Source organism: Austrofundulus limnaeus, unplaced genomic scaffold (genome assembly GCF_001266775.1).
Source record: "Austrofundulus limnaeus strain Quisiro unplaced genomic scaffold, Austrofundulus_limnaeus-1.0 Scaffold9, whole genome shotgun sequence".
Lineage (NCBI taxonomy): Eukaryota > Metazoa > Chordata > Actinopteri > Cyprinodontiformes > Rivulidae > Austrofundulus > Austrofundulus limnaeus.
Window position 1 is genome coordinate 2,137,964 of NW_013952411.1, and position 9,993 is coordinate 2,147,956.

General features: G+C 38.1%; 1 protein-coding gene across 5 annotated transcripts in view; it reads left to right on the forward strand.

Annotated features, from left to right (window-relative positions):
- Positions 1-550: 550 nt before the first annotated feature.
- csrnp3 (cysteine-serine-rich nuclear protein 3) overlaps positions 551-9,993 on the forward strand; it is a 21,276-nt gene continuing 11,833 nt past the window's right edge. For 2 of the 5 annotated variants that reach the window (XM_014001486.1, XM_014001485.1), the window contains exons 1-2: positions 551-805; positions 1,852-1,892. Coding sequence is in view for 1 of the 5 variants with exons in the window: in XM_014001483.1 (XP_013856937.1) it covers positions 803-805 (3 nt within the window). In the remaining 4 variants the exon portion in view is untranslated. The remainder of the gene's footprint in view (positions 806-1,851; positions 1,893-9,993) is intronic. The other 3 variants (XM_014001487.1, XM_014001488.1, XM_014001483.1) reach the window with 2 other exon arrangements.

The window sequence follows — 9,993 nt, forward strand, 5'->3', positions numbered from 1 at the left end:
TTATTGGCTCAAATTTGTTTTTCTTTATACAAATGTGACATAAAAATACCAAGATACTAGAAAATCTCAAACCTAAACAGTTATCATAACACAAGTGACATTTTAAAAACCATCTCTTCGTAAATAAATAGTGAAAAAGGAAGAAAAACTGATATTTTTTCACATAAGGGTTGTTCAAAATGTCATTATTATCATAACTGATGTTTAAAATTCATGTTTGGTTTTATTGCTGGTTGATTTTATTGCGTCAGCACAGGTTATTTATTATATGACATAATGTGCACTGTAAATATTTTTATTGTAGTTTATTTTCAGTTTGATCAATGAGGCTGTTTTTAAACCAAATAAAGTTTGACTTGTTTTCATTTGAAGTTTACCTTATGAAATCCCTGAATTACATCTTCGATTTTATTGTGCTTAAAAAAAAAGTGTGTGTGACGCACACGCTGGTTGAACCCATCAGCCCCTCTCCTCCCGGGTGCTGCGGGTGATGCCTGATTGGACGGGGAGGAGGTCACGTGGTCGGTGAAGCCGTCGGTGATGCTGCACCATTGTTCCCTGTGAGCAGCCGGAAGAAGCGCTCCTTAAAGCCCCGCTGAACGCGACAGCTGCGCCGGGTGGACCGGTTTGTGTCAGGACTGCTCGGGAGCGACACCAGAACCGAGCTGTTTCCAGGTTTCACTCTGGTGGAGGATTTACTCAGAGGGAAACTGGATCATGATGTTTAAGTGGAGAAAAAACTGAAGTCCATTGAGTCCTGCGTGGTGCCTTAAGCTGGACACAGATGAGAATAAAGAAATGAATGGTAAGTCTGAGCAGGCCTGTTGGCACGCATGATTTAAAATGAAATAAGTAAAATAACATTCACATTTTTTGATTATTTCCTAAAATGTTTGACATCTTTGCAGTTGTTTGTTGTTGTTTTTTTGCTGCAGTTATTCTTAGCTGTCCATCAGCCAAACTCCACTGGACACATATTTAATATGCAACATCTGTTACAACTAATTGATCTGCAAATTCAAAGATTTATAGGAGCATTTATTGGGATTTGGTGCACTGGAGCAAAAATCTAAACAAAGAGCCTATTGGAGCATGAAGCAGTTCAGAGCTCTTTATAGTCTTGAAGGAATCAAGTCGGCAGGCTGCTGTACCTGAAATCAGGAAAAAGCTGCTGTGGTTTTATGCAGACCACAGTGAAAAGAGACACTGGTTTCAGACAGACCTGAGGAGAGGACCCTGGAGGATACCACCAGCTCCCTTTACTCCCTCTGTTCTAAAGGGAAGGGGGCCTGCAGAGAATACAGATAAAGTTCTGTCAATCATTCTGAGTCAGTGCTGAAAAAAAAAGGCAAAGTTTCTCAAACAAAGATAACACTACAGAATAACTGGGAGTGTTGAGTCAGCATTCATTTTATTGTGTTGTTGTTTCTGCACATTTCTTGCTGTCCAACTATTCTGCACAATTTGTGCTATTTTAGCCATAAATATATTAAATCTTCAACTAATCCAGGAGATTATGACCTTTGTCTTTTGTGACTTACTTTTCAAAATACTAACTTTGGTAACAAATACATTTTCCCTCTTAGCCAGTCTCCCTACTTTTAGTTTCTAGTTTGTATTTGCAACTGTCAGCAAGTGTTTTGGTCCTTTAAGCTTTTAGCTTAAAATACAAGCTTCAGCTTCTTCTGCAAAATTCAGCACTCAGCAATCCAGGCCGCGTCATTTTTACAGCTACTTGTTTGTCATGACATGTTTTGTTTCAAACTGTACCTGAAGCCAGGATTTGCATGATCTCTTACTCTTGCTGAAAGGGTTTACATCATTTGTTTTTGTTTTCTTTGTTCTTCCCAGAACAGAAGTGGGCCGTAGCAGTGTAACACATTGAGTTGAAGGTAAGAGCAGACCTTGCTTTAGCTGTTTGAGATGATGTTGTTGATGTGCAGAGCTCATTGACACATTGAATTTGTCGCTGGGACACGGACAGCATTCAGAGCCCATAGAACTGTTGTTAAGATGCTACAAACAGATAACAGAACATGGGTTTAACCAGTAAAAACAGCTGATGCAGCTGATATCACAGTGATGAAAAGAGAGTCTCTTTGTTGACTTTGCTGTGATAATTGTTTGATTTTTCATTTGTATTTCTTTATTATTTTTGCTTTATCAAAAAGTCACCACTTGATTGTTACTTTCAAAGAAATTCATGATGACCGTCACAAAATGGACATAAACCAATACAAAAATGGTTAGTTTTGCAGATATTAAGTTAAAATTTCACGTGGTACTAGTTCTGACCCGTCTACAACGCAGAACTTGCCAACATATTGCCATAAAGCTATTTTCAGAGTTTGACCAAAACAACTACAGCTTCGTCGTTTCCCATCATACGCTGATCTTAGGTTAAAACTCTGGCATAAACAGCCACAGGCAATATGTGTTCCTTCAAGGAATGATGGGCCTATAATTAAATCGAGCATCAGGTCAAAAAAAAAAAAAAGAAATACCAAACCTCAAAAGCTTCAAAGATCAGATTTTTCTTGTTGCTTCTTAAGTTTTTTTTGTGAACTTTAGAATTTACCGACTCATTAATATTCAACAGAACTGCCTTTTGCATTGTTCCTCTGCCAGCGTAAGGAGTGCAGCATGCAACCACACACGTATAAAAATGTCTCCGTATGTGTGTGTGTTTTAGGGGAGCGGGTTCTCTCCCCTCATGACTCTTTAGTTTCCCTTCTCAGTCCATCTGCTTCCTCAGCCTATCAGCGCCTAGTCCTCTACTGGGAGCAGAATTTAATTAGTGCACGAGGCACAGAGTTACAGGACACTGAAACATTAAGTAGATGTATTTACTTGTAAAAAAAAAAAAGAATCTGCTCAATTAAGCTGCAGGCTTTAGTGAAGAAGTGATTCAACCACGCCGGTGTTACATGTTTTAGCCCAGATGGCTCAAGCTTGATAACAGTAAATGTAGTCCATTAAAGATTCACWGGAATGGTGTCATGGCTTAGCAGCAGCGCTGTGCAGAGTCTCACATCGGGGGGCTAATGTGGGTGAGTCGTCAGCGCACAAAGGTTCACACGCATGGGTGATTTCATCTGGTTTCCTTCTGGGGAGGGATGGGGGGGAAACCAGAATTTAGGTTCTTAGCTTGACTTGGAGGTTCAGAGAGATGAAGCGTAAGGTTAAAGGTCAAACTTTAAGCTGTGCAGAGAATCGGGTGATTTTATTTTATTTTTTTAGTTTTGGAGATGACTTAATAATAATATTAATAAAAATTAAGCTTTTCTGTTGGCTTTCTTCTGTTTTTTAAACTTATTATATATGCTCAAACTTGCTAGTCAGTTGTAAATGTACGTCAAGTTATTACTTTCCCAGAGCTACAATAAAAACTGACTGCAAACAAGTTGAAGCAGCCTCATTGACCAGGTAGCTTTTTATTGTGTCATAAAAACATTTAAATGAGATAAGAACAAAATAATAATATTAACAGTCTCTTTTATTAATTCCACATCATTAAATGTCTTAGCTGATTTTAATTGACTCCTCTCTTTCCAAAGACTAAGCATAAATTGGCGCACTGATGAAGCCTACAGTCTGTAGGAGCTGAGGGTGAACTAATATCAACCTTTCAGATTACATGGGAGCTTTGTGAGTCTCTGCAGGGTTCGTGTTTCCAATTTAGAAGCTTTTGATGTGACTCTTTTTGTGTGTTTGGCTCCTTCCTGGCTGAGCTGTGCTGGGCTTTCACAGTTCAGGGTTGAGCTCTCTTGAGATGTTGCCATGACACCTATTTGGACTGTTTGGTCTGCGGCCAGTTAATCAAATGCCAAGAGAAAAAAAAAGACCACATTTTGCTTACTTAATGAATTTTGTTCATTACTTCATGGTAAACCATCACATAAAATCTTATAGGCACAGGTGACACATAAAAGATTAAGTCAATAAAGTGAAGTAATTTTGCTCTATAAAAACTAGTTTTATAGTATACTACTCAGTTATTTGTGAACATGTGCGTATACACGAAGCTGCCAACTGGAAAGAATGCTTTGTTGGTGGGAAAAAGAAAAAGTAACAGCTGAGAACAGCTGGGTCAGGATGTATGATCATATGACAGCATCAAAAAAATAATTTTTTCTTATAAAACATGAGTTTATTTATTCAGTCTCATGCTTACAGTTGTTTAAGAAAAAATCAGCTTGCTGAACCTTGAGCAGCACAAAAAAAGTGCAACAGCTAGCCGCTGCAGCCGCCGGTAAGTGCACTTTCAAAAAACCAAATAACTGTAAATATCCAAGCAATGTAAAAATCAATATTAGTGTGAAGGTTTGCAAACCTTTACATTTTTTTTAAATTAGATTTTTTTTTAAGACGGCACTGATGCATTTCTGTTTGGCTATGCTCAGCTATGCATAAGTCTGGTCAAACAGAAAAATGGAGCGATTTCTCCAAATCAAAGTTGTTCTAAAATGCTGTTTACAACAAACTAATTGTTGTTAATAATGTTTTCACTGAGCCCTTGGCAATGTGTAATTAATCCTCAGTAAAACTGTCAATAATTTATATTTGCCACTTTGCAATTACTACAATAAACTAGGGCTGTGTATTGGCAAGAATTTGGCGATACGGTCACGATATGATATATCCTGATATATTGCGATACTGTAAGCAAGGCAATATATTGCGATATATTGCAATTTTTTGTCCAAAAATTCTATTACATAAAAACCTCTTACTGAAAAAAAAGAAAAGCTAATGTTTACTTACAATGCTAATGCTACCCTTACTCTCTGGCGCTCAAGAGGTAGAGGAGCCAAATGGCTGGCTCACTGCTGCCAACTAGTGGTCAGAGGCTGAACTACAACATAAAAATGAACKGTTGGCAAGAAGATTGACATTTTAAACCTTAATTAAAAATCGATACAGGGCTTTAGAATGTTGATACAGTATCGGGAAATGAAAYATTGCGATATTTCAGTGTATCGATATTTTCTTACACCCCTACAATAAACACCATGTGATGATATATYTTTTTGTGTACAACACATTATCACTATAAAGCACGCACGTGAGCCCAATGGTGGAAGGAGGCGTGGAGAAGCTAAACCTTACAAACCTGTTTAATCACCAAAACCACTAACAGGAGAACAAGGACAGCCTGAGAATGCAGACCGAGACAAGGTCAGCCACACGCAAGTGCAAATAATCATGATAACTTTTTATGTCAATATTGCTCAACCCTCAGAAATATAGTTTTATAAATATTTTCATATGTCGTTAGAAATGATCAAACATACAATTTCAAAAGTTTTCTAGAGAGAGTGACTTTTCTGTTAATTTTATGTCAGATGTTAGAAGAGTCTTTATTTGAATCAATATTAAAACATCTGAACAGAACTTAAGATGCTAACCCTCAACACATTTCACATCAGAGACGATTATGTTTTTTGTATTTTTTTCACATCACTTAAAATCCCAATAAATTAGCATTCAGAGCTGCCGTAGTTCTCCATTTTTTTAAATAACAGTGTGAATGTTTTGCATATTTAAAATTATCCAAGATGTCTACATGATACTGAGTATATATAAATGATAAGACTTGTCTGCAGAATATGAACTCCCACATCCCACAGCTTTCCTCAGCCTGTGTGGAAGATAAAAGCAGCCCCGTCTCTATGAAATGCGTTGGCAGCTCTGTTTCTGCCAGCGAGTCGGCTTTCACTAACTTTCAGGTGGCATGGGAAAATATAGTCATAAATAAATTACGGAGTTATGAATAATTTAGGTGTGCATTGTGATTGACATGAGGGGTGAGAGGGGCTGATTATGCCTGAGCAGCGTGAGACTTGAATTACAGCGAATCAAAACATCAGTCTGAATGCCGAGCGTCTGCCTTCCTGACTCGTATGCTGTTGTGGATTTTGATCACTAGCTTGTAACAACAAAGACAGCTGAGATATTAAGAGGGAATGCAGCTTTAAAGATGATGCTTCAGTTTAGTCATTAAAACACTGTTGTTGTTTGGTGTGAAGGGTTTAAAGAAAAACCCACAACGTAGGAGTCGAGAAGTTCAGAAGCTCTGCAACAAGTTCTCAGCAGAATTTACTAGAATGCAGACATATAAAAAAATAAAAATAAAAACCGGTGGCTATTAGCGGTTTAGAGATGAGGCCTTGAAAACAATGCCTCTTTAAAGGTGGCACCAGAGTGTCTTTTTCTCTACACCCATGTTTAATCAGGAGCCGTGCTTCCTTTTATTGTTCCGAGAGGAGGAAGAGCAGATCAATGACTCGGAGCGCTGTAGCTGCAGAGGAGAGGCTGCAGCAGGCTTCACCAGGCTGCAGCTCATATGTGTGCTGAGTGCTGAACAGTGGAGGAGGGGGGGGCTGCACCCCCACCTCCAACCCAGCCCCCCTCTTCTTTCTCTATCACCGCCACCCCCTACCATCTCCTCACCACATCCACCCCTCCTTTTTTTTTCATGTGTGCAGAGCAGATCTGTCTGCAGCCTCAGGCAAGTGCAAGTTAACAAATGTACAGAGCACATGTGAAACCTCATTTGCATAAATCTGCGAATGTCGCAATGTTTCCTTCAATGGATTCCTTTGTGTTTAATTGAAGAGTGCTTTCTCTCCATTCCCCCCCAACATGCATATACTCGTGTAAGTACAAGACTGCATCTGACAGTTGTTGATTTGGATAATTAGTCTGACCAGAACTGTTTTCTTCCTGCCTTGGCCTAATGTAACAGAGCAGCTACACATTTATTTGCACATACATTAGTTTGCTTCTACCTTTTTTTTTAATTTCAATCTCTGAACTCCTTTAATTTTAATCATCGATTGCATTTATACAGTCTTTGGTTGATGGTAGAGACTCTGTGTCCTCCAGGGCTGGAAGACAAATGTTTATTAAATTATCCTTGAACCTGATGACTGCACAAGCACATAAGGACCGCTGCCCCTCCTGACCTCGTACAAAGCTTACATGCGGCCTTTTCATGCATATAGTTTAAAAAGCAACCACACCTTTTCTACAAAGCAGTATTGGAGATTTTGTGAGTCCTTTTTTTTTTCTCTGTGTGTGTGTGATCTCTCAGTGGCCGGGATCCTCCACTGACATCATCTGTAGCTGTATAATCATCCAGGCTGCAGCCTTTCCTCAGGGGAGTCCAGCTGAGACCTAAATCTCTCTCTCTCTCTTTCTCTCTGTCGCTCTCTCGCTCTCGCCCTTTTTTTTCCTGCCCCAATCTCTGTCGCTTCCCTATTTCTCTTTGCCATCTATGGTTGAGTGTGACACCCGTGATGGATGAGTCCAACGCACAGCCTCCGAGTGGCTCCGCGGATGAGGCGCTTTGGTGGTTGCACGGCTTCTCTTTGTGCTCTCATCTCTCCGCTTTTTTTAGAACGCATCCTGATTTATTCTGATCGAGTCTGCCGCCGTGAAAAAGAAATCGTGTTTAAAACCAAAAAAAGTTTAAAAGAATCAATAAGAAGGATCTTCAGAGCCATCTGGGATGTATAATTGTTGTATACTGCATCACTGTGGATGACTAGAAGCAGACAGAAGAAAGAAGTTGATATATGTAAACAGTGTATACCAATCTAAACCTCACTACCTCCTCATACAGCACAGGTAGTTTCTCTAAAAGAGTTGTCCTCATTCAGGAGCAGCATTTGTTTTTGTTATTCTAAGATAGCGTAATTTTTAGCAATTGGTTTCAAGGAGCCAGTCTCAGTTGTCATTTTCTAAAGTGGTCTTGAGCGATATTTCTCCAGGCTTTTTGAGCTTCTGTTTTGCCCCCATCCATTTTGAGTTGCATTATAAGGTACTTTGTTATTAGCAGCCTGTTGCAAAAAACCCATAAATTGTTTCCATTTTTTTCAGTCCAGCCAACAAAAAATGGCCAAGCAAAAATTGTTCAAGAAGCATAAAGTAGCAGTAATTGTGTGCCACTAAAATAAAAGCGTAATTAAATAAAGTCTTGGACTGTTGGTTCATAAAGGAATGAAAAGAAATTGGACAAGTGAAGGACATACAAAAAATAGAAGGCCGACAAAAGTCTATAACACATAGGAGGCACTTCTAAAGTCACGTCTTTGGAAAACAAGAAAAAAATAATAAATAAAATGAGACCCGAGGGACATACCTGGCCTTCGAGTTAATGCATTTACTGTTTGCCAAAGCTCATAAGAAGATGGTGGTTTTTAAGGGCAAAGAGGAGGAAATGTTCAGGACTGCCAACATACACAGTAATTGAAGTAAAAATCAGAAGCAACGGGTCGAAATGGAGTGGTAAATTAAAATATATTGAAATATCTTGATGAAAAGGGGGTGTCCACAGCCATCACTGCGCCAGTTACAGCATCATTGCAGCAATTTCTTATTTTCCAAAACATTCTGAAAGGAGGCTCAAAGACCATATTTACAACAGGGTGGACAGTATATTGTGTATAAAACAAAGTTCTCCTGTTTCTCTTTGAATTTCTGGCTTTTACATTGTTTACTTCAATAATCTGCTAATTCATCCTATATGTTGTTATTTGTACACAACTATCAAGCCTCAAGGAACAGTAGTGATGGTCACATACATTCCCAAAAAATAATTTTTTGTTATGAAATTTTGCTTCATATCATTTTGTAAAGCTCAAAGTGCAGAGTAGCTGCACCAACTCAGTTTGTGTTGCTTATAGTCAGCTGGTTTGTGACTTTAAAACCTCCAGAGCTCATCAAATCCTACAGAACCATCTATCGTATGTTCCCAGTTAGCAGACAGATTGAAGCTTTACCTCTACCACTGTGCTTCCTTTTGTTCAAAGACAGTAAGACATTTAATTATTTGTGCTAATTATTACACAACCATGTTTCCAGTTCAGCTTAATTTACCTGTTGGTGAGTTTGGTTATTGAAAGTCYATAGCAAGGGTCTGCAACGTGTGGCTCTCGGGCCACCTGTGGCTCTTTGGTTCCTCTGCGCAGCTCATTAAAGTGTTGACCAAAATTGACAGATTTTTTGACAAAATTGACTTATTTTCTGTTGTTGTTGTTGTTGTTGTTGTTGTTGTTGTTGTTGTTGTTGTTTTGACCCACAGCAGAAAAGACTAGCTTTAGCAGTTTTTCTGTAATGTTTGCAAATCAGTGATAAAAACACTCAAAAAACAGATGTAGTGAATTTACTTAAAAACAATAATGTATGTCAACTGGTTCCACTCAACTGAACTGAGTAACATTTACTTTACACATACTTAAAGTAAATATAAAGTAAATATGTTACCTATTCAAATCAGTTGAGTGGAAAAAGTTGATATAATTTCTTTAAGTAAATTCACTACATTTGTTTTTTTAATAATACAAGGAGTAAAACATGTAAATAAACAAAACAAACATGATCTGATCATGCTAGAAGTTTATCACTTCAATAACCCAACTTACAGCCTTACATTATGATTTTTCTCTCAAATCCATCATGTTTTTTTGAATACCTATAACATAAGTTGCTAAGAAGAAATGGTGAGTTGTTAAGATAATAACAAAAATGAAGAAAAAGCATACACATGTCTGCACAGCTTAATGTTTTAGTTTTTATTAAATGTAATAGAAACTATATTGTTTTTTGTTTACATGAATATAATATTTTATTTTATCCATAATTGTAAAAATAGAAATGTGTTAAAATTCACTGTATATTTTTCATTTTATAATCCCAGCCTGGAAAATCCCCTCAATTCATCAAACTCAGTGACCCACGAGCCACCAGTTGATAATCACTATTGTAGCACATTTAGCAGCTCCGGACATGTTTTAATAGTGAGCCAAGGAGAGGAAATGGCTTTGATGATTGTAAAGGTTGCAGACTCGTGGTCTATAAGTTTTTCAATGCACAGTGGCAGAGTTAGGTCTATAAGTTTTTCAATGCACAGTGGCAGAGTTAGGTCTATAAGTTTTTCAATGCACAGTGGCAGAGTTAGGTCTATAAGTTTTTCAATGCACAGTGGCA